At 43.0% G+C, this 24,041-nt stretch overlaps 1 protein-coding gene across 1 annotated transcript; it reads right to left on the bottom strand.

Moving 5' to 3' along the window:
* Positions 1-3,086: 3,086 nt before the first annotated feature.
* LOC138669707 (tubulin alpha-1 chain-like) lies at positions 3,087-16,452 on the bottom strand. The gene is made up of 5 exons (XM_069756409.1): positions 16,229-16,452; positions 10,894-11,116; positions 10,122-10,270; positions 9,215-9,895; positions 3,087-3,460 (listed from the first exon to the last, which is right to left on the bottom strand). The coding sequence occupies exons 1-5, from the start codon at positions 16,229-16,231 to the stop codon at positions 3,167-3,169; spliced, it is 1,350 nt and encodes a 449-aa protein (XP_069612510.1). The 5' UTR covers positions 16,232-16,452; the 3' UTR covers positions 3,087-3,166.
* Between the last annotated feature and the right edge of the window lie 7,589 nt (positions 16,453-24,041).

Here is a 24,041-nt window from a genome sequence, read left to right on the forward strand (position 1 = left end):
TAACCGAAAGAGAATAGGGGGTAAAGCTCCCCTTTTTGGCTCAGATTTAAGTACAAGCAGTTTGCAGGGAGCTGGCAGGACAGATCAGTGGACCAGTGGACTCTAAAAAACCATTTCACAAGGATATATGAATTAATTCTGTTACCACCCAAAAGATTTATAACAGATCCTCAATCCCTAGTTACCAGGAACTCTTCGCAATCAGGATGAATTGGAAGGTCAAAAAGTTTTATTCTTTGAACCCTATGGAATCCTGAAGTGATCGATGAGTTAAATCAGGTTTGGAGCAGGGCTTTATCATATGCCTTTCCTCCAGTAGCCAGTGTTCTCAGATAGATTCAGGAGGACAAGGAAAAAGTACTCCGGATAGTTCCTTACTGGCCAAAAACAAGTTGAAAATGATGGCCCTAGAGCAGGGGTAGGCAATTAATTTTCCTGAAGAGCCACATGAGAGACCGTGACTGTTGTGGAGAGCGAAATAGGCTGAAATTAATTCTACTCAATATTAATATCAATAAACTATAAATATTATGTTATTGATAATTATATTAATTGTATCACTTAATATTGAGCAGAACTAAGTAAGCTGACATCCCCCTATATATCGTTTGAACCAGAGTACAGCCCTTTCTATTTATCGTATGAGCCCCCACAGCTTCCCTATATACAGCATGAGCCCTACACAGCCTTACTATATACAGCATGAGCCCCAGAGCCTCCCCCATATGCGGCATGGACCCCCACACAGCATCCCCATATACAGCACGAGCCCCACACAGCCTTGACTTATACAGCATGAACCCCAGAGCCTCCATGTATATAGCATGAGCCTCACACAGCCTCTCCATATACAGCATGAGCCCGTCTCCCCGCATACTGCATGAGGACCCCATAGCCTCCCCATGTACTGCATGACGTCCCCACAGCCTCACCCATGTGCAGCACGACACCTCCATTGCCTCCCCATGTGCAGCACGACACCCCATAGCATTTCCATGTGCAGCATGTCACCCCCAATGCCTCCCCATGTCCAGGATCAGGCCCCCATAGCCTCCTCATGCCAACCCAAACATCCCATACACATTGGGGGGGGGGGGGGGGAGGGGAAAGACCACATACTCACCTCGGTCCCATTCCCTGGCACACTGCTTTTGTTTAGTGTCTCCGATGCGCTAATGACGCCACCGTGTCACACACTGATTGGTGAAGTGGCCTGAGGCCCCTTCTCCACCAATGAAGTCAGCGCAGCTGTGGACAGCGAGCGGGATGGGGGGGGGGGGGGTTTCAAGGTGTGGCCAGTGGACCTGTTTACCAGCTCATCTCAGTCCACCCCATGTGAGATTTTATTGTCTTGAAGCACAACTCTCCTCTGTACAGGGTCATCCTCTTACTCAGATACCACCCAAAACTAGTAGCACCATTGTTCTTTATAGGCATAAAGCATGATCGGTGTATGCAACCAGGATTTTGCCTAATCGCCTCCTATATTCGGAGACATGCGCTGGCGTTGCCAAGATCTGGCTGGGTGTTACCATCGCATCCCTGACTACAGACACTCCTTCAGGCTTGATGTTTCCAGTTGTGTGTGCCAGTATCCAGCATGGTACAGTATCTACTAGAGACAATTAGTCTGTAGTTTGGTACCTTCCTCCTCTTTAGATTCACAGCCACTGAGTATTAATGGCTTAATTAGTACATATATACTCTGGGCTTGCTCCATTCACCTATATACTTTCCCTGAAAAAGCTGCAGTGACAAGCATGGGGTACTGGACTCCTAGGCCTTCTTGGGGGGGGGGGGGGGGAAGAGGGCATCACACCTCGTACAAAGCATTATACCCACTCAGCCTTTACTGCTATAGCAGACCTACAGGGTTTTTAATATATTGTGGATTTCTTTGCATATTAGCAGGGTAATACCATGCTTTAGTGTACTTGACAATTTTATATAAATACTGTTCTTCATATCCTTTCCATTATAATGGTATATTTAATTACAGCCTTTTAAAATCGATAAGAGCATCATTGTATAGTATATAGATGATTACATACTGTGTGCGATATAGCCTTTGTGGGGATGGTGTATTGGTTTTGCATGTAATAACTGTTACTGCCAGGTAGTGATAAGCAAATGAACTGATGGTAGGTGTGCTCAAATATGTTTGAGTGGCAATGCCTGCATGTGTAATATAATGCATTTTTAAGTGCATTTTTGTGCACTTTATACATTGCAGCTAGATGGAATTTTATGAAAATCGGGATGCTATGTGATTCTAACCAGGAAAAAAAAAAAAAAAAAAAAAAAAAAAAAATCAGCCAATATTTTGAATTTTATTATGCATTTAAGGTTTTTGTACTTACATTAATGATCAATTCATAAACTATAAAAGTCAGATTTTAGGTGTGCGCATAAATATGGTATTTTCTGGGCTGTCTTGCAAGCTGACCAGGCAGTGGCAATCACCTCCTTTGTGCTGGGTGATCGCTACATAAACACGCTTTGTTGGTTGTGAAGTCTTTCCCTCGTGTTTGCGTGCATTTCCTCCAGGTACTCCCACATGCCAAAGACATACTGATAGGGAATTTAGATCGTGAGCCCCAACAAGGACAGCGATGATGTGTGTAAACTGTAAAGCGCTGCGGAATATGTTAGCGCTATATAAAAATAAAGATTATTCCATGAGAAAATACACACTAGGTTGAAGTGTTTGCAGCTTGACCACAAAAATGAGTCCCAATCTAAAGATATACATGCAATGCAACATAGAATTACAGTGCATGAATGTGTACAGCAATTGTTATTTCTGCTGCCAAACTTCAGCTAGGTGGGAGTACAGAAGGGAGGCCAGTGCTGTAACACCAAATTACATGTTACAGGATGCACTAGTGTATAAAGCAATGCAGTGCATATTGCAACTGATCCAATCTGCTCTACAAGTGGCTCCTAGAAAGATTGGGTACACTATCTACATCTATAGAACTACATGTATGCTTTAAAAAGGCATGAATGTTTTATTTAAAAACAGCAGTATTGAAGGGAAACCTTATAGCTTTAAAGCAAGATGCATTACACCCCAGCCTAAATAGTTCAGAGTAAAATCTTTATTTCAAGCAGCCATGACAGGAAATAGAACATTGCCATTTAAAAAGGACACTTGGCCCCGACACTAATACTCTTCTCCATCATCCTCTCCTTCAACAGAATCTGTGCCAACCTCTTCGTAATCCTTCTCCAAAGCAGCCAGATCTTCTCGTGCTTCAGAGAACTCTCCCTCTTCCATGCCTTCACCCACATACCAATGCACAAAGGCACGCTTAGCGTACATCAGGTCAAACTTGTGATCCAAACGAGCCCAGGCCTCAGCTATGGCTGTAGTATTACTTAGCATACAAACTGCCCTTTGTACCTTTGCCAAGTCACCACCAGGAACAGCAGTGGGAGGTTGATAGTTTATGCCCACCTAAAAAAGACATTATAATGTTATATACTTTTGACAAAAATCCAATCTACCAGTGCACAATGAATAAAAATCTAGTAACATGTATTTTACAACTACTAGATAATAAATCTGTTACTAAGGTAATTTTCTTAACCAGAGTCCAATAAATGTTTTGAAAATCATGCAACTCCTACACAGCATTACAGGGGGATTCGCCATCAATTATGGATGTGTGTTAAGTGCTGCTGAAAGATTCAGGCCTCAGGTAGCAAGTACGCCCCCCTCCCAATTTAACCCCTTCCCGACCTTTGACGCCACGTAGGCGTCATGAAAGTCGGTGCCAATCCGACCCATGACGCCTATGCGGCGTCATGGAAAGATCGCGTCCCTGCAGATCGGGTGAAAGGGTTAACTCCCATTTCACCCGATCTGCAGGGACAGGGGGAGTGGTAGTTTAGCCCAGGGGGGGTGGCTTCACCCCCTCGTGGCTACGATCGCTCTGATTGGCTGTTGAAAGTGAAACTGCCAATCAGAGCGATTTGTAATATTTCACCCATTATAACGGGTGAAATATTACAATCCAGCCATGGCCGATGCTGAAATATCATCGGCCATGGCTGGAAATACTAGTGTGCCCCCACCCCACCCCTCCGATCGCCCCCCCACCCCCCCGATCTGGCCGGTACACTGCTCCGGCTCCCCTCCGCCCTGTGCTCCGCTCCCCCCCGTGCTCGTGTCCGCTCCCCCCGTGCTCCAATCACCCCCCCGTGCTCCAATCACCCCCCCTGCACTCCGATCCACCCCCCCCCCCGTGCTCCGTTCCACCCCCCCGTGCTCCATTCCAGCCCCCCCGTGCTCCGTTCCACGCCCCCCGCGCTCCGTTCCACCCCTCCCGCGCTCCGATTCCCCCCCCCGTGCTCCGATCCCCCCCCCCGTGCTCCGATCCCCCCCCCCGTGGTCCCCCCCCACCCTATCATACTTACCGATCCAGCCGTGGTCCCGTCCGTCTTCTCCCGGGCGCCGCCATCTTCCAAAATGGCGGGCGCATGTGCAGTGCGCCCGCCGAATCTGCCGGCCGGCAGATTCGTTCCAAAGTGCATTTTGATCACTGAGATATAATCTATCTCAGTGATCAAAATAAAAAAAATAATAAATGACCCCCCCCCCTTTGTCACCCCCATAGGTAGGGACAATAAAAAAATAAAGAAATTTTTTTTTTTCCACTAATGTTAGAATAGGGTTAGGGTTAGGGGTAGGGTTAGGGTTAGGGTTAGGGGTAGGGTTAGGGTTAGGGGTAGGGTTAGGGTTAGGGTTAGGAATGTGCACACGTATTCTGGTCCTCTGCGGATTTTTCCGCTGCGGATTTGATAAATCCGCAGTGCTAAACCGCTGCGGATTTATGGCGGATTTACCGCGTTTTTTTCTGCGCATTTCACTGCGGTTTTACAATTGCGATTTTCTATTGGAGCAGTTGTAAAACCGCTGCGGAATCCGCACAAAGAAGTGACATGCTGCGGAATGTAAACCGCTGCGTTTCCGTGCAGTTTTTCCGCAGCATGTGTACAGCGATTTTTGTTTCCCATAGGTTTACATTGAACTGTACACTCATGGGAAACTGCTGCGGATCCGCAGCGTTTTCCGCAGCGTGTGCACATACCTTTAGAATTAGGCTATGTGCACACGGTGCGGATTTGGCTGCGGATTCGCAGCAGTGTTCCATCAGGTTTACAGTACCATGTAAACATATGAAAAACCAAATCCGCTGTGCCCGTGATGCGGAAAATACCGCGCGGGAACGCTGCGTTGTATTTTCCGCAGCATGTGAATTCTTTGTGCGGATTCCGCAGCGTTTTACACCTGTTCCTCAATAGGAATCCGCAGGTGAAATCCGCACAAAAAACACTGGAAATCCGCGGAAAATCCGCAGGTAAAACACAGTGCCTTTTACCCGCAGATTTTTCAAAAATGGTGCGGAAATATCTCACACGAATCCGCAACGTGGGCACATAGCCTTAGGGTTAGGGTTGGAATTAGTGTTGTGGTTAGGGGTGTGTTGGGGTTAGGGTTGTGATTAGGATTATGGCTACAGTTGGGATTAGGGTTAGGGGTGTGTTGGGGTTAGTGTTGGAGTTAGAATTGAGGGGTTACCACTGTTTAGGCACATCAGGGGTCTCCAAACGCAACATGGCGCCACCATTGATTCCAGCCAATCTCGTATTCAAAAAGTCAAATGGTGCTCCCTCACTTCCGAGCCCTGACGTGTGCCCAAACAGTGGTTTACCCCCACATATGGGGTACCAGCATACTCAGGACAAACTGCGCAACAATTACTGGGGTCCAATTTCTCCTGTTACCCTTGTGAATCTAAAAAAATGCTTGCTAAAACATAATTTTTGAGGAAAGAAAAATGATTTTTTATTTTCACGGATCTGTGTTGTAAACGTCTGTGAAGCACTTGGGGGTTCAAAGTGCTCACCACATATCTAGATAAGTTCCTTGGGGGGTCTAGTTTCTAAAATGGGGTCACTTGTGGGGGGTTTCTACTGTTTAGGCACACCAGGGGCTCTGCAAACGCAACGTGACACCCGCAGACCATTCCATCAAAGTCTGCATTTCAAAAGTCACTACTTCCCTTCTGAGCCCCGACGTGTGCCCAAACAGTGGTTTACCCCCACATATGGGGTATCAGCGTACTCAGGAGAAACTGGACAACAACTTTTGGGGTCCAATTTCTCCTGTAACCCTTGGGAAAATAAAAAATTCTGGGCTAAATAATTATTTTTGAGGAAAGAAAACGTATTTATTATTTTCACGGCTCTGCATTATAAACTTCTATGAAGCACTTGGGGGTTCAAAGTGCTCACCACACATCTAGATAAGTTCCTTTGGGGGTCTAGTTTCCAAAATGGGGTCACTTGTGGGGGGTTTCTACTGTTAAGCCACATCAGGGGCTCTGCAAACGCAACGTGACGCCCACAGAGCATTCCATCAAAGTCTGCATTTCAAAACGTCACTACTTCACTTCCGAGCCCCGGCATGTGCCCAAACAGTGATTTACCCCCACATATGGGGTATCAGCGTACTCAGGAGAAACTGGACAACAACTTTTGGGGTCAAATTTCTCCTGTTACCCTTGGGAAAATAAAAAATTGCAGGCTAAAAGATCATTTTTGAGAAAATAATTTTTTTTTTTTTTTTCATGGCTCTGCGTTATAAACTTCTGTGAAGCACTTGGGGGTTCAAAGTCCTCACCACACATCTAGATTAGTTCCTTTGGGGGTCTAGTTTCTAAAATGGTGTCATTTCTGGGGGATCTCCAATGTTTAGGCACACAGGGGCTCTCCAAACGTGACATGGTGTCCGCTAATGATTGGAGCTAATTTTCCATTTAAAAAGCCAAATGGCGTGCCATCCCTTCCGAGCCCTGCCGTGCGCCCAAACAGTGGTTTACCCCCACATATGGGGTATCAGCGTACTCAGGACAAACTGGACAACAATATTTGGGGTCCAATTTCTCCTATTATCCTTGGCAAAATAGGAAATTCCAGGCTAAAAAATCATTTTTGAGGAAAGAAAAATTATTTTTTATTTTCATGGCTCTGCGTTATAAACTTCTGTGAAGCACCTGGGGGTTTAAAGTGCTCAATATGCATCTAGATAAGTTCCTTGGGGGGTCTAGTTTCCAAAATGGGGTCACTTGTGCGGGAGCTCCAATGTTTAGGCACACAGGGGCTCTCCAAACGCGACATGGTGTCCGCTAACAATTGGAGCTAATTTTCCATTCAAAAAGTCAAATGGCGCGCCTTCTCTTCCGAGCCCTGCCGAGTGCCCAAACAGTGGTTTACCCCCACATATGAGGTATCGGCGTACTCGGGAGAAATTGCCCAACAAATTTTATGATCCATTTTATCCTACTGCCCATGTGAAAATGAAAAAATTGAGGCGAAAAGAATTTTTTTGTGAAAAAAAAGTACTTTTTCATTTTTACAGATCAATTTGTGAAGCACCTGAGGGTTTAAAGTGCTCACTAGGCATCTAAATTAGTTCCTTGGGGGGTCTAGTTTCCAAAATGGGGTCACTTGTGGGGGAGCGCCAATGTTTAGGCACACAGGAGCTATCCAAACGCGACATGGTGTCCGCTAACGATGGAAATAATTTTTCATTCAAAAAGTCAAATGGCGCTCCTTCCCTTCCGAGCCTTACCATGTGCCCAAACAGTGGTTTACCTCCACATGTGAGGTATTGGTGTACTCAGGAGAAATTGCCCAACACATTTTAGGATCCATTTTATCCTGTTGCCCATGTGAAAATGAAAAAATTGAGGCTAAAAGAATTTTTTTGTGAAAAAAAAGTACTTTTTCATTTTTACGGATCAATTTGTGAAGCACCTGGGGGTTCAAAGTGCTCACTATGCATCTAGATAAGTTCCTTGGGGCGTCTAGTTTCCAAAATGGGGTCACTTGTGGGGGAGCTCCAATTTTTAGGCACACGGGGGCTCTCCAAACGTGACATGGTGTCCGCTAAAGAGTGGAGCCAATTTTTGATTCAAAAAGTCAAATGGCGCTCCTTCCCTTCCAAGCCCTGCCGTGCGCCAAAACAGTGGTTTACCCCCACATATGAGGTATCAGCGTACTCAGGACAAATTGGACAACAACTTTCGTGGTTCAGTTTCTCCTTTTACCATTGGGAAAATAAAAAAATTGTTGCTAAAAGATAATTTTTGTGACTAAAAAGTTAAATGTTCATTTTTTCCTTCCATGTTGCTTCTGCTGCTGTGAAGCACCTGAAGGGTTAATAAACTTCTTGAATGTGGTTTTGAGTACCTTGAGGGGTGCAGTTTTTAGAATGGTGTCACTTTTGGGTATTTTCAGCCATATAGACCCCTCAAACTGACTTCAAATGTGAGGTGGTCCCTAAAAAAAATGGTTTTGTAAATTTCGTTGTAAAAATGACAAATCGCTGGTCGAATTTTAACCCTTATAACTTCCTAACAAAAAAAAATTTTGTTTCCAAAATTGTGCTGATGTAAAGTAAACATGTGGGAAATGTTATTTATTAACTATTTTGTGTCACATATCTCTCTGGTTTAACAGAATAAAAATTCAAAATGTGAAAATTGCGAAATTTTCAAAATTTTCGCCAAATTTCCGTGTTTATCACAAATAAATGCAGAATTTATTGACCTAAATTTACCACTAACATGAAGCCCAATATGTCACGAAAAAACAATCTCAGAACCGCTAGGATCCGTTGAAGCGTTCCTGAGTTATTACCTCATAAAGGGACACTGGTCAGAATTGCAAAAAACGGCAAGGTCTTTAAGGTCAAAATAGGCTGGGTCTTGAAGGGGTTAAAAAAAATAAATAAATTGTCCTATCCCTGGATTGGTGGGGTGACATTTTTGCCGATTAGCAGTTACTGGAGCCACCTGAAGCTGGAACACAGCTACAAACATTTCTATTGTGCAGGTCCTGCAGAGCCACTTCATACTTAATCACATAGGGTGAGGATCTGTAGTAGCCAGACAGTGTAGCCTTGACAGAGCTGTTGTGTTTTGGCAGCTGTGCCAGCTCATCAGCAGAGGTGCTGTACCAAGTGATGCAACCCCCCCACTGATCAGTAATTGATGGCCTTTCCTAGTTCTAGGCCATATCTTATGTCCCATCAATATTCTATTTTTAATGCCACCCTCTTTCATTGACTAGAACAGTGAGCTTATTAACTTGATAAATTATACAGTTATGAGAAAAAGAAACTGCTATAACTGGGCCTCACCTTAAATCCTGTTGGGCACCAATCCACAAACTGTATAGTACGCTTTGTCTTAATGGCGGCAATAGCAGCATTCACATCTTTGGGCACCACATCTCCACGGTACAGCATGCAACAAGCCATGTATTTACCATGTCTAGGATCACATTTCACCATTTGATTTGATGGCTCAAAGCAGGCATTTGTTATTTCTGAAACAGAAAGCTGCTCATGGTAAGCCTTCTCAGCAGAAATAATGGGGGAGTAAGTGACCAGAGGGAAGTGGATTCGGGGATATGGCACCAGGTTTGTTTGGAATTCTGTCAAGTCGACATTAAGTGCTCCATCAAAACGCAGAGAGGCTGTAATAGAAGACACAATTTGGCCTATCAAACGATTCAGGTTGGTGTATGTTGGACGCTCAATATCCAGATTCCGTCTGCATATATCGTATATTGCTTCATTGTCAACCATAAAGGCACAGTCTGAATGTTCCAGTGTTGTATGTGTGGTCAGGATGGAGTTGTATGGCTCCACCACAGCAGTGGATACCTGTGGTGCTGGGTAAATGGCAAACTCCAGTTTGGACTTTTTGCCATAATCCACAGAGAGTCTCTCCATGAGTAATGAAGTGAAACCTGAGCCAGTGCCACCACCAAAGCTGTGAAAGATCAGGAAACCTTGAAGGCCTGTGCACTGATCAGCCTGGAAAACAAGAGCAGCAAGTGAAAAACTAATTATACTGAAGCACTCAATTTTTCAATTACATAGATATTTGTAATAAAAATAAGATTGCTCCAAGAATCAAATCAGATCTCATAGTCTTCATTTAAGCGAGATTTCCATAGTAAAATATTCAGTGAGTTTTATGAATATTCACATTAATATGTAGTCAAAAGATTACATATGAATAACAGCCTGTCATACTTACCAGCTTCCTCACTCTTTCCAACACCAAGTCTATGATCTCCTTTCCAACAGTGTAGTGCCCACGAGCATAGTTGTTAGCAGCATCCTCTTTGCCAGTAATAAGCTGCTCAGGGTGGAAAAGCTGACGGTAACTTCCAGAACGGACCTCATCTAAAAATTAAATAAAAATAAACTTGGTGTTACTTTAATATGTGTATAACAACACTTGATCACCTGACTCAGCAGAAAATAGGGGTCTCTTCTGTTTATCAGTAGATACCTGCCTGTCTATACATCTCTAGACTATATGCTGTACACTAACACACTACTGCTACAGCAAGTCGCTGCTCCCCGGATGTAAGCAGACTGATGGCACCAGTAGAGCTCAGCTCTGTGCAAGTGTTTCATGAAGGGACCAGTGAGAAAAATAAAATAAATAATGCTTGCTGGTTATCAGTTGTGCCATGACTGGTTTACATAGGATTTTTCTCCTCTTTCTACAAACCAGTTTCCCAGATAAAAAAAAAAATAAAAAATAAAAAAAATATTGCAGTGCACCAATGTCTACATACCAAATCTGTGTGGTTTCCTGTGTTCAATTCTCATAAATACATTTAGGATGGCTTATGTTTAGAGCTATGCAATGCCACTATGGCCAGAATTCATGTTGGCTTATTGAAATGTGTACTAGAGGGCTCTGGGATTTGTCCCTTCAGACATATTACCTATACAAGGAGGGGTGGGTTAATTGGCAGCTAATGTCACTTACACCATTTCAATGACAAGACCCTTACCTATTACTGCAGATTCAAGATCTACAAAGACTGCTCTTGGGACATGTTTTCCAGCTCCTGTCTCGCTAAAGAAGGTATTGAAAGAGTCATCTCCTCCGCCAATTGTTTTGTCACTTGGCATCTGGCCATCAGGTTGGATACCATGCTCCAAGCAGTAGAGCTCCCAGCAGGCATTACCAATCTGCACTCCTGCCTGTCCCACATGGATGGAAATGCATTCACGCTGTAAGAGAAAAAACAAAACGTAACATTAGGAGAAAAACACATGTATTTTGTACATGTACTAAAGAATGGGGAACACACAATGGTTATGTTGCTTTGCAGTGCAGGCTCCCAGTTTCAAAAATGACCAAGGAGTATGTTCGCAAGGGTTTCTTCCCACACTCCAGAGACATACCAATGGGAAATTTATTTTGTAAGCCAAAGTTGCGACGATAAATGTCTGTAGAGTTCTGTGGAATAGGACTCCACATGCAAGATATAAAACTACATCTAGCAGACAACTGAGAAATGCAGTCTTAATGGAAACCCTCCCAGAACACATTTTATTATTCTGCATACACCATGCATAGGGTAGAATTCTTCAAACGCCAGGTGCCCATGATCCAGAACTGGCAGCATATTTTTGCTGCGTCCAAAGTGCTGCCTTCTATTGAAGACAGGCAATTCCCCATGTGTTCACTGAACTGTGTGGATTCACCACATTCAATACATTTCTATATGTTAGTCTAATTTCCACAAGAGGAATAAATATGCTGCAGTCAGGAAAGTTGTAACAGATGGCCACTGTGGGTTTGACGCTACATAAATATGCAGCGTCAAACCAGCAGCAACTCCAGATTGTGGGCATGTACCCAAATATTTCCCATCATTGATCCGTCCAGTTCCCAGAGACCGTCCGATCCTCTTCTGAACATAACCCAATTCAACATAGCCAGCTCACACCATCTTGTGTAGAGCAGAAGTTGTGTTCTCACTACAAGCCCAAGAGCCTCAACACAAGTCTCATAAAGCAACTAAAGATCCACAACCAACTACACTGAAGTGCAAGCACATTGTTCAGAAGGTCAGAATAGCATTGGGTAAATGAAAAGATGGAAAATGGGATTATTTATACAATTTTACAAGGGATTAGGTAATATACAGTAATTGCAGGGAGTGCATCTAACCACAGAACACTGTTGTACTATAAATAAGGCAATCTGTGACAAAAGAAACTCTGTACGTAACATTAACATGAAGCAGCACTTCCACAAAGCAAGAAGTGTTAAGATGGGCACCTACTGCTGCCCTCTCTGGGATCCAGCGCCATTGGTTCTCCTCAATGACACCACTGCTCTTCAGACTACCCACAACGTATATGAAGCCTTGCTCCGACGCTGCATAGGCGGCTTAGATTGTAAGAGCCACTTCCAGGTTACACAGTGACCCAGAGTCCGCAGAGGTGACGTCACTGAGAAGAGCGGCAGACAGGAGTATATGAGCAGTCTTGAAATGAAAAACCTTAAGGGATTACCATATTTCTTTAATGAAGCTGGTCATATTAGTTTTTTTTAGATTCCCTGATCACTAGAGTGCAGTGATCAACTAACTTAAGACTTCTGTAGGTCACCTATAACAGTAAAGCCAATGATGCATAAAGGCCTAGTCCAGAGGCTGCATAAGAATCCTTACAAGATGGGACAACCAAGATGTGCAGAGAAGGAAACCCAGATAGCGTACTTTAAGAGGGTTACTGAGGTATGAGACAAGCGGCTGCAATGCAGACCTCACTGTGGCAGCGTGCAGTCACGATTCCCTGGTACTACTGGGCGGTTATGACGGCATGAATGGTCACACCTACTAGTCTCAGCCAGCTTCTCAATATAAACTGTCTCATGTAAGCGCATGGGGTCATGTGACCGATGGCACTGGCAATACCTGTGTCTCAAAGTGTCACAATGCCGAAGCCTGGTCACATGGAGTAACTGCAGACTTTCCTCTCAAACCTAGACGAGGTCTTTAACAGAAGCCAGGATTAGGCTAGGTTCACATTGCGTTAGTGGGTGTCCGCTAACGGGTCATTCCATATCAAGTGATCCAAATATGAATATTTTTTTTACCTTACGTCTTTAATTTTTTTTATTTTTTGTTTTTATGAAGTACAACTTTAGTTAATTACAAATTAAAAGTTTAGAATTTTGCTCTTCATCAGTTAATTTTTTACAGATTTTTAAAGTTTTGAAAAAGCGCGGATTTTGGCCTGGTATGGCTTTACATTTTTTATCAGATCTCGGGCTAGAATTAAGATATAGAGGTGGGAGAGGCATCATTTTTCTCAGAACGGTACCGGCTTTCATTTGATATGTCACAAGGCCATGTTTCTTTATATTTTGATTTGGAGAAATCAAATTAAAAATTTTGATGCGCAATTCAGAAAAAAACGCATGTTTTAAAATTGTAAAAACTTGCATGTGTGTTACTTGTGTTCTTGTTTATATTTGTACAGGGACTCAACTTGGGATCTATCAAATTTGTATTTTTTTTTTTTAAGCCTTGAATCATCTGATTTTATGTTTGTGTGAGTTTCTTCCTTTTTTCTTTTCAAATGACAACTTATTGCATTCAACATTTATATGTAACAATAAAGAAACACAAAAGACAAATACCGAAGTGCCAGAATAAATACATCTTAATCATCATAACTTGCTCAGCATTTTCAACCTGAATTCTTTAAACAAGCCAAAAGATAAAAGGTGATCACATCCTCAAGTGTGGTTTTCTAACTACAGTCTGATCCTAATTATATGTTAAAAACCAGATTAAAAGAACCAATATTTCTACCACCTATTTATACATGGAACAATTTTTTTTCTACTATATCACTAAACATGTCATTTATGAAGTGTTTAAGAAGAATAGTACAGTAGTTAAATCCTTGTTCTATAAAATATGAACTAATCAAACAATTAATAGTAGGTTTTTACACTGGCCTGTTATCATCAATGTGTCCCTTCTAGTGGGAGAAATGTAATCTTGTCCATAAGCGCTTACTAGCAATGGCCGTTTCCTTCTGTGTCAGAGTATGCACGGCCGGTCATGGTGCTCGGCTACACCTGAGTTATATCTGATTTTTGTTCACTTTTACAATGTCTGATTTTCTTGGATACACAAAGGACGGCGCTGGACCAGAAATTGCTGAAAAGTCACTTCTACGTCTTCATTTTCACAATCTTTGGAGTGTACAGTAGCCGCCAGTGCCAATCATATTCATAGGTCACATCACCAGTTGTGTTATCCATTGCCGATCTTGTGCTGCCTTCTACCACTTCATGGTCGTCACTGTCTTTATTTCCACTACATGGGATGACAGTGCGATATTGCTGAGTCCCTGTGATGGGTTCTGCTTCCTGTAACTGATGTTATAACAAACTCTCCTCCTCCTCTTCGTAGTCCTGGTTTGTACAATACATGAACTGGATGCTAAGAATATTTTTCTCCCTCCATTTGGGGAGTTTCCTGGGTGGACTATCATAAACTATCCTAAAATAATAAATCTTTATTGATAAATCTAAAGAACCAATACACTGGTTCACACCACAAAAAACGGACAAAAATGACAAAGAAAACAAAAACAGAACAATGTGCTCAAAAACTACACACTAAGTTAAAAATGGGGGGACTAGGTGTCCCTACTTAGTACTGTGCTCACAGCCTACCTGTCTGTGGAGGTTGGCACCCTACGGGGGAGCGTTGTGGCGCCCCCACTCCGCGGCGGCTGTCCCTGGGTTACTGATGCACCCTACAATGACCACGGGACACCCACTACCCACCGCCTAGGGCCCACTGTAGGCTAAACAGAGTAGCTCCTATACTAAAGGAACACTAGATTCCCACAGACTAAAAACAAATGTGCGGAACACATACGGCACATCGATATTGACGTATTTGTTAGGGAGTATTTATATGGGAGTATTTATATGGGCTCAGTCTTGTATAGGTACATAGTGCCAGTCGTGGCCGATCCCATTGACTATGGCTGAACCCATAGACCAGTGTCACCCACAAATGCGTACATTCACATATCTCGATATTATGTTACATGCACTTATCTCCCTCTGTACGCCGTTTGCCTCAGATCACGGCGCCTCAACGCGTTTCGCCCTCCGCGGGCTCCTCAGGAGGCAAGATACACTGGCATAGTGTGTCCTGATGTGGTGTCATGGCTGAATCGCGAGGGCCCTCAATAAAAAAAAAAAATCTAGAATTTTCTCTTCTTCGCATTTTGCATTCTCTGACACACTATTACCAAATAACAAAATCTCAAAAGAATTAAAAATATAGTGGTAAAAATCATTGGTTCACTTGACATGGAATGACCCTAACGGAATCAGTTACATGGCAAAATTGTTGCAATTAACGCCATGTAACGGATCCGTTAGCGCACCCATTGACTGCAATGTGGCAACGCATCGCTAACGTATGCCATTTTCAGCATGCGTCAGCCATGTGCCGTTAGTTTCAGACGGACCTCGAACGCTGCTTGCAGCGTTCAGGGTCCGTTTTTCGCTAGCGCAGATTGGCAATCCCGCTAGCGCAGATCCCCTAACGCAATCCCTTTTGGGACATAGCGTTAGCGGATACACTAACGGATAGCGCTAAACGGATTGCACTAACGCAATGTGAACCTAGCCAAAGACAGTGTTGGGCTGCAGCAGCATGTCACAGGCATTAGCTGGCCCTCCAGCAACCACTGGCATTGGAATGTGAAGCCCACAGAATAATCAATTCGGCCTGAAGCCAAAACTTCTTTACAACCACACCCTGATCAGGTCATCGCACCAATGACAGCAGCCTAGACTGCGCAGGCGCGAAACTTCGGCCCCAACCTAGAAGTTCTGGACTTCCGCTGGTTTCTGCCCGAAGGAGGGGGCGTGGCCGGAAACCTGCAGCCGATTGGTCATTGGAGTACACGTCACAGCATGAGCCGATATACTGCTCGGTTATAGCAGCCGCCGCCATAGTGGCGGCCGGAGCAGCAGCGCTCACACCCATGACAGGAAGCCTCCGCCTGACTCAGCACCGAGAACTGGCTGGACTGGTCTCTGGGCGGAGACCCCAGTATCACTCGGGAGCCATTACTCCACCCAGCCGCGTCAGGCGGCTCCTGCGCAGAGCCCCGACACCTCCATGTACAGCGGCCGCAGGTCAGAGCGCCACTCCGGCTCCAACACTGCGGGCCGCTGACAGCCAGGACACCACACGAGCCTCGGCCACTCACACGTTCCCGTCTTTTAGGCGCCAAATGCCCACATCCTCCCCACTCGCACAGCCCAGATGTAGAGCGGTTTCTCACCATGGCTGGGATTCGTCAAGGATCACACAACAGAGAAAGTGACGAACAAGGAATAGGTGTCCGGGAAAGACGACAACCGGTCCGGCTCCGTTGACTATAGACGCGCTACGGGTCTCCGCCAACACAGCAACTGCTCTTTCCCGGCAAAGAAATTGCTTTTATAGCCGCAGTAAGGGCGTATACGGCGCTCATTGGTCGCCCGGGATGAAGGCTAAACCGTGATTGGGTAGAAAAGGTTTCGAAAACTTTCACTGACGAGCGATTGGTGCGTTTGTATTAAGCAGGGGGCGTGGCTGGTGGAGATGTATGTCCGGGTGACATTCCATACAGCAGAGGGCTGCGCCGCTGTACGGACTCCGCATTACTAATGTGTCCTTGCTGTCTGCTGACACCGTGCTCCCACATACAGTGAGGGTCGGGCGGCCCTGGCGCTGCCGCCATGTCTAGAGGCGCAAACGGCGGCGCCTCAGTGCAGCTCCTGTCAGAAAAAAGTGGCACTCTGCTCGAGAATGTTCTAGAACTGTGCAAGCATGTGACCAATGCATGTGTGCGCAGGTGACAGGTGCAGCGAGGACAAGAAGCTCGGGCCCCAATAAATCATGTGTGGTTTTCTTAAAGGGGCAGGCAACTACTCAGACAATTCTTTCTTAAAGGGGCAGGCAACTACTGACAACTTCGTAAAGGGGCAGTCCACTACTTTGACAATTCTTAAAGGGACACTGTCACCTGAATTTGGAGGGAACAATCTTCAGCCATGGAGGCGGGGTTTTTGGGTGTTTGATTCACCCTTTCCTTACCCGCTGGCTGCAATATTGGATTGAAGTTCATTCTCTGTCCTCTGTAGTAATCCCTGCACAAGGTGCAATCTTGCCTTGCGCAGGCATGTACTATGGAGGACAGAGAATGAACTTCAATCCAATATTGCAGCCAGCGGGTAAGGAAAGGGTGAATCAAAAACCCCACCTCCATGGCTGAAGATTGTTCCCTCCAAATTCAGGTGACAGTGTCCCTTTAAAGGGGCTGACCAGTATTAGGACAATTCCTTTTTAATGGGGCTATCCACTACCTGGACAACCCCTCGCTCAAAATGTTTGGCCCCGATAACAAAGCCTATATTCACCTGTGCAGGCGCCATTCCAGTGGTAAATCAAGGAGTAGCTCACTGTAATAATTGCAGGTGCTCTGGAACAATATGAACAATCTCAAGAAAAAAGTCCGGCACACTGTTACTTCAAGCCAAAAATGAAATAAATTTTATTTATTTGAAATATTTGTTTTTTCGTTCCATATTCAAATCAATATCGCACAACAGAGGACCATTGAGGTACATGATGTGGGTATCATAATTCCAACGTTTCGGCTATTACATAAGCCTTTATCAAGAGATACCTAAATATAAGATGACAAATTTATATTTAATCCATCAAAGAATTGTATCTAATAATAAACCAATCCAATAAATAAAGTATGTACATGCATCATTACGTAAAAAACATAAGTTGATCAATAATTAATTCATAAATAGATAAATGACTCCATCATACGTGCATACATAGAGGGCACAGATCATTGTTGTCAAAGACAAGTCCATATAATGAATGTAATGAATATAACCGAATGTTAGTAAAAGAATCATATGAAAAAAGAAAAAAATAGTGATAACCCTTAATTGAGCCGCTGACATAACAATATCTAACAATATACGTCCCAATTGATATGTATCAAATGAGGAAGGTAGAAAAGAGACCAAGAGGCCAGAATGTCTCTGCCAAAAAACCAGGAAAAAGACAAGCATAATCAAGTAAATCCGCCGTGCTAAGGTTATCTGGTAAAATGGAAAGAGAACAAGATTCCCAGCACTAAATAGCGTGATCTTACCCAAGGCGGTGAGTTCGGGTGCTTAGAAAAGTCCGGAGTGCGGTACCAGGACGCTAAAATCATGCGTCCTCTTATACAGCCTGGTTGAACCCGGTATGGGAATACTTCTGGGTGGCAGTGTGGAGTGCGTGGCTAGTAAGCCGAGTGAAGCCGGAAAAAGCCGATAAGCCCGGCTGATCACGTGACTCTCCTGTTCTTAATCAGCGAGGGTCAGCGCCTGTCTGTGGAAAAGAAAGAAGAAACACATTGAAAAAATGTTATATCCGCCGCTAACGTTACAAAATGCATAGTAATAACAAATAGAAATATAGACAATGTCTAATAGTATATTAAAACTAAAAAAGAATAAAAAAAGAATATGCCATGTGATATTACAATGGACCATGACTAAAACAATGGACCATGACTGAATGAAGAATAGGGGTGGATAGTATCGGGTCCATGCAAATATGGTCACCTAATGCATAACCTCATATTCCCTGTTGAGGCCAAAAGGAGAAAGAGTTTGCAATTTATGAATCCAATAAGATTCCCGCACCTTTAGTTTTTCAATTCTATTGCCGCCTCTTCTCATAGGGGGTATCCAATCAATTACTTGATATCTAAGTTGTGCAAATGTGTGATTATTTTGAGAAAAAAGTGCAGGAACCGCAAGGAGAGTACGCCCACTTCGAATAGTAGATTTATGCTGGGAAATGCGGTCCCGGATATGTTGGGTGGTTTCACCCACATATCCGAGACCGCATGGGCACTTGATAAGATATATAACAAATGATGAATCGCACGTGTCCTGAACGTGGGTGAGTAAATGAATCTCCCTTCATCACATTGGAGCACTGTAGACATCCCAGACAAGGGAATGTCCCATTGCATGGGGTACTGAAAACTCTCTGTTTGATCGAGGGTCTGGAAGAACCCACATCTGCCCTTACTAAGTAATTCCTCAAATTATCTGATCTCTTGTCACAAAAAAATGGATCTGGTATTAAATTCAGGAATAGTGGGATATGAATTTTGAAAAATATTCCAGTGTTTTAATATACATTGTTGAATGCGTTGTTTGAAAGGATGAAAGACACTGACAAAGGCAATTCTGGGATGCTTAGGTGTTACCACGCGCCTACTAGTATCCAGTTCCCCAATATTATCACCCAAGGTTGGAGGGTAGCCCCTATCGTGAAATTTCTTGTCCATTTCAATATGTCTCATGGTACGTTGGACCGGATTGGAGACAATTCTCCTAACTCTATCATGCTGAGACTTGGGTAATGCTTTTTTAACATGACGTGGATGATTACTTGTATATAAAAGTAAGCTGTTTTTATCTGTGGACTTGACATATAAGTCAGTTTCCACTAGACCACCTGTCCGTATAATCATAAGGGTGTCCAAGAGGTTGATAGACTGATCACTGTACTGTAAAGAAAAGGTGATATTGGGTGTACAAGAATTGAAGTCCGCATGAAAACCCTGAAGGATTTTTTTTTTGTCACCGGTCCAAATAAAAAATACATCATCAATAAAGCGTCTCCAAAACATAACATTTGATGAAAATAATGGGTGACAATATACATACGATGTCTCATAGAAGTCCATGAATATATTAGCGAATGGGGGCGCAACGTTTGACCCCATTGCTGTGCCTTTCTTTTGAACATAAAACTGGTCTTCAAACAGGAAATAGTTCTTAGTGAGAATGATAGTTAATGCATCAATACAAAACTGTAACTGATTTTCTGAGAATTTAGCATGTGTGGTGACATATTTAATAACTGAAGACCTTCGTGATGATCAATGTTGGTATATAAACTGGAAACATCCATGGTAACCAGTATCCTGCCAGAGGGTAAGGGACCCAAGTCCCTAAGTAGTTGAAAAAAATGAGCGGTATCTTTTAGATAGGATCTCATAAAAGGTACAAGTGGAGATTAAATCTTCTCCACTGTAATCGCAAGTGGTGATAATACAGAATTGGTGGAAGCCACTATGGGTCTCCCGGGGGGTCTGAGCAGATTTTTATGAATCTTCGGCAATGTATATAGTACTGGGATAACCGGATGATTATGAGAAAATCCCCCAATTTCTGATCAATGACCCCCAATGATAGGTAGTGTGACACCAAACTTCTAATCTGTCTCTCAATGTCAAAAGTTGGATTATTAGACACAGGCATATAAGTATCAATATCATTCAACTGCGACAAAATCTCATTGACATAATAAGTTCGATCCAATACCACAATTGCTCCTCCTTTGTCAGCAGGTTTTATAATTAAATCTCTATTATTTTTCAAGTCCATCAGTGATCTATATTCTTCCTTTGATAAATTGTTTTTAACCTTGACAAGACCTTTATCTATCGACCCCAAAATTTCTTTGACATCTCTATTTACAACCTCAATAAAAGTCTCCACAGGATGATAAGACTTAGGTGGTTGGAACGAACTTGGAGTTCGTAGACCCAAAGATTTTAATGAAAAACCGGACGACCTGGTCAGCTCAGGAGTAGTCTCAAGTGATGTGGTCGAGAAATGTACTTTAAGTCTCAAGGTTCTAAAAAATCTATGTAATTCTTGATACACCTGAAATGAGTCAAAATGTGGTTCTTGTACACCCAATATCACCTTTTCTTTACAGTGGATACTAGCAGGCGCGTGGTAACACCTAAGCATCCCAGAATTGCCTTTGTCAGTGTCTTTCATCCTTTCAAACAACACATTCAACAATGTATATTAAAACACTGGAATATTTTACAAAATTCATATCCCACTATTCCTGAATTTAATACCAGACCCATTTTTTGTGACGAGATCAGATAATTTGAGGAATTACTTAGTATGGGCAGATGTGGGTTCTTCCAGACCCTCGATCAAACAGAGAGTTTTCAGTACCCCACGCAATGGGACATTCCCTTGTCTGGGATGTCTACAGTGATCCAATGTGATGAAGGGAGATTCATTTACTCATGCACGCTCAGGGCAAAGATTTCCTATAAGAGGACATTTTACGTGCGATTCATCATTTGTTATATATCTTATCAAGTGCCCATGCGGTCTCGGATATGTGGGTGAAACCACCCAACATATCCGGGACCGCATTTCCCAGCATAAATCTACTATTCGATGTGGGCGTACTCTCCTTCCGGTTCCTGCACTTTTTTCTCAAAATAATCATACATTTGCACAACTTAGATATCAAGTAATTGCTGGATACCCCCTATGAGAAGAGGCGGCAATAGAATTGAAAAACTAAAGGTGTGGGAATCTTATTGGATTCATAAATTGCAAACTCTTTCTCCTTTTGGCCTCAACAGGGAATATGAGGTTATGCATTAGGTGACCATATTTGCATGGACCCGATACTATCCACCCCTATTCTTCATTCAGTCATGGTCCATTGTTTTAGTCATGGTCCATTGTAATATCTCATGGCATATTCTTTTTTATTATTTTTTTTTTTTATTATCATTTTTTTAGTTTTAATATACTATTAGACATTGTCTATATTTCTATTTGTTATTACTATGCATTTTGTAACGTTAGCGGCGGATATAACAACATTTTTTCAATGTGTTTCTTCTTTCTTTTCCACAGACAGGCGCTGACCCTCGCTGATTAGTAACAGGAGAGTCACGTGATCAGCCGGGCTTATCGGCTTTTTCCGGCTTCACTCGGCTCCACTCGGCTTACTAGCCGCGCACCCGCACTCCACACTGCCACCCAGAAGTATTCCCATACCGGGTTCAACCAGGCTGTATAAGAGGACGCATGATTTTAGCGTCCTGGTACCGCAGTCCGGACTTTTCTAAGCACCCGAACTCACCGCCTTGGGTAAGATCACGCTATTTAGTACTGGGAATCTTGTCCTCTTTCCATTTTACCAGATAACCTTAGCACGGCGGATTTACTTGATTATGCTTGTCTTTTTCCTGTTTTTTTGGCAGAGACATTCTGGCCTCTTAGTCTCTTTTCTACCTTCCTCATTTGATACATATCAATTGGGACATATATTGTTATATATTGCTGTGTCAGCGGCTCAATTAAGGGTTATCACTATTTTTTTCTTTTTTCATATTCTTTTACTAACATTCGGTTATATTCATTACATTCATTATATGGACTTGTCTTTGACAACAATGATCTGTGCCCTCTATGTATGCACATATGATGGAGTCATTTATCTATCTATTTATGAATTAATTATTGATCAACTTATGTTTTTTACGTAATGATGCATGTACATACTTTATTTATTGGATTGGTTTATTATCAGATACAATTCTTTGATGGATTAAATATAAATTTATGTTATCTTATATTTAGGTATCTCTTGATAAAGGCTTATGTAATAGCCGAAACGTTGGAATTATGATACCCACATCATGTACCTCAATGGTCCTCTGTTGGGCGATATTGATTTGAATATGGAACGAAAAAACAAATATTTCAAATAAATAAAATTTATTTTATTTTTGGCTTGAAGTAACAGTGTGCCGGATTTTTTTCTTGAGGCCATTCCAGTGGTGTCAGCACTCACGGTCCCGGGGCTGTGATGCCCGCCGCCCAATCAGCACTGGCATCGCTGTCTCTGGACAAAATGAACATGAAGAGGAAATCCGGGCTGCAGCTGATCCCTGGCTTCGCTGACCAGTCTCCGGTTGGTGTTTTTGTTTTTTATCTTTTTGTGAAAAAAAAAGTCATTTAGATTAGTTAATAGGACTAGGTTAGGGACAGTAAAAATATACTGTAGTAATCTGAGTGTACTATGGTATTTTTTTTTACTGAATTGAGTTAGTAAAGAGTAAAAATACACCGTAGTAATTGTCATCTACTATGTTTGTTTTTTTTAACTGAATTGAGTTAGCGTCAACGCGGAAAAAGAATAATCCGTGCGTCTGTCCTACGGCCGCGTAGCGCTGATCACCGACCCACATCATTGTTGGTTGTTGTTTTTTTTTTTTTTATAAAATACATCTATTACAGTATTTTTACTGAATTGAGTTTGGGTTAGTCTCCGAGCTCGCAGAAAAAAAAAAATCACACCCGTGCGCCTGTTCTAGAGCAGTCAAGCTCTGATCGACCTTCGGCTGTTTTTTTTTTCTTTTGTGTGAAATGAGAATAAAAACAATAATAATATTGAGTAGTTGACAGCATTAGATTTTTTTTCTCTAGTAAAAAAAAGTTTTCACTAAACACTCACACACCTGAATAAAATTTGGTTATTTTACACACAAACACATGAAAAAATGTCCCGCTCATCCCAAACCCAGTATTCAGCGGAGGATGTATACGCCTTCCTTGCCTCCAACACTGACAGTGAGGGAGAGGATCCCACCTTCCTTTATTTTTCCAACTCATCCTCTTCCTGAAATGATACCGAACCACAACATAGATGCCCCAGGACAGAAACCAGCTCCCATCGTTACTGACTCAGTATGGACCTCACCCCCGAAGACTATGAGCCACAGATTCCTGATTTTGTGGTGCAATCAGGAATCCAATTTGACACCACCAGCAGACTTGAAAGTTCTGTAGCAAAGAACTTACACCTGCTGCACACTTTGCCTAGGAGACCAGCCACCTCTGAGATGTGCAAAGATGTCTGCTAACCTATGCAGAGAGCTGTACACAATAGAATTAAAAATCACTCCATTCTTGAGAACTGATTAAAAAATGTTAAAATGAGGAAATGGGCGATAAGATGTACACTATAGACTTACAGGGAACCTTTTGTGCTGAATTGAGTTGAACTAAGTTAAAGTTCATTGGCTCTGAACTCTGATGACCATTCTGACGGCACCACAAGCGTGAGAACTTTCTGATGCTGGCGGTGATGTCAGTGAGGTCAAAGGAGTTCATTGGATATGAACTGCGCTCAACTATAGCACGTCACTGCGAGGCGCTGAGCAAGCACACCCAGCTCAGGGTCTCTGCTGG

Source organism: Ranitomeya imitator, chromosome 3, assembly GCF_032444005.1.
Source record: "Ranitomeya imitator isolate aRanImi1 chromosome 3, aRanImi1.pri, whole genome shotgun sequence".
Classification (NCBI taxonomy): Eukaryota; Metazoa; Chordata; class Amphibia; order Anura; family Dendrobatidae; genus Ranitomeya; species Ranitomeya imitator.

What these genes read in the sequence shown, in the direction of transcription:
- LOC138669707 (XM_069756409.1), bottom strand. An exon ending in TGGAAAGAGTGAGGAAGCTG is followed by an intron (nt 9,896 to 10,121) that starts GTAAGTATGACA and finishes CTTGTTTTCCAG; the next exon opens with GCTGATCAGTGCACAGGCCT. An exon ending in GGTGCCCAACAGGATTTAAG is followed by an intron (nt 3,461 to 9,214) that starts GTGAGGCCCAGT and finishes TGTCTTTTTTAG; the next exon opens with GTGGGCATAAACTATCAACC.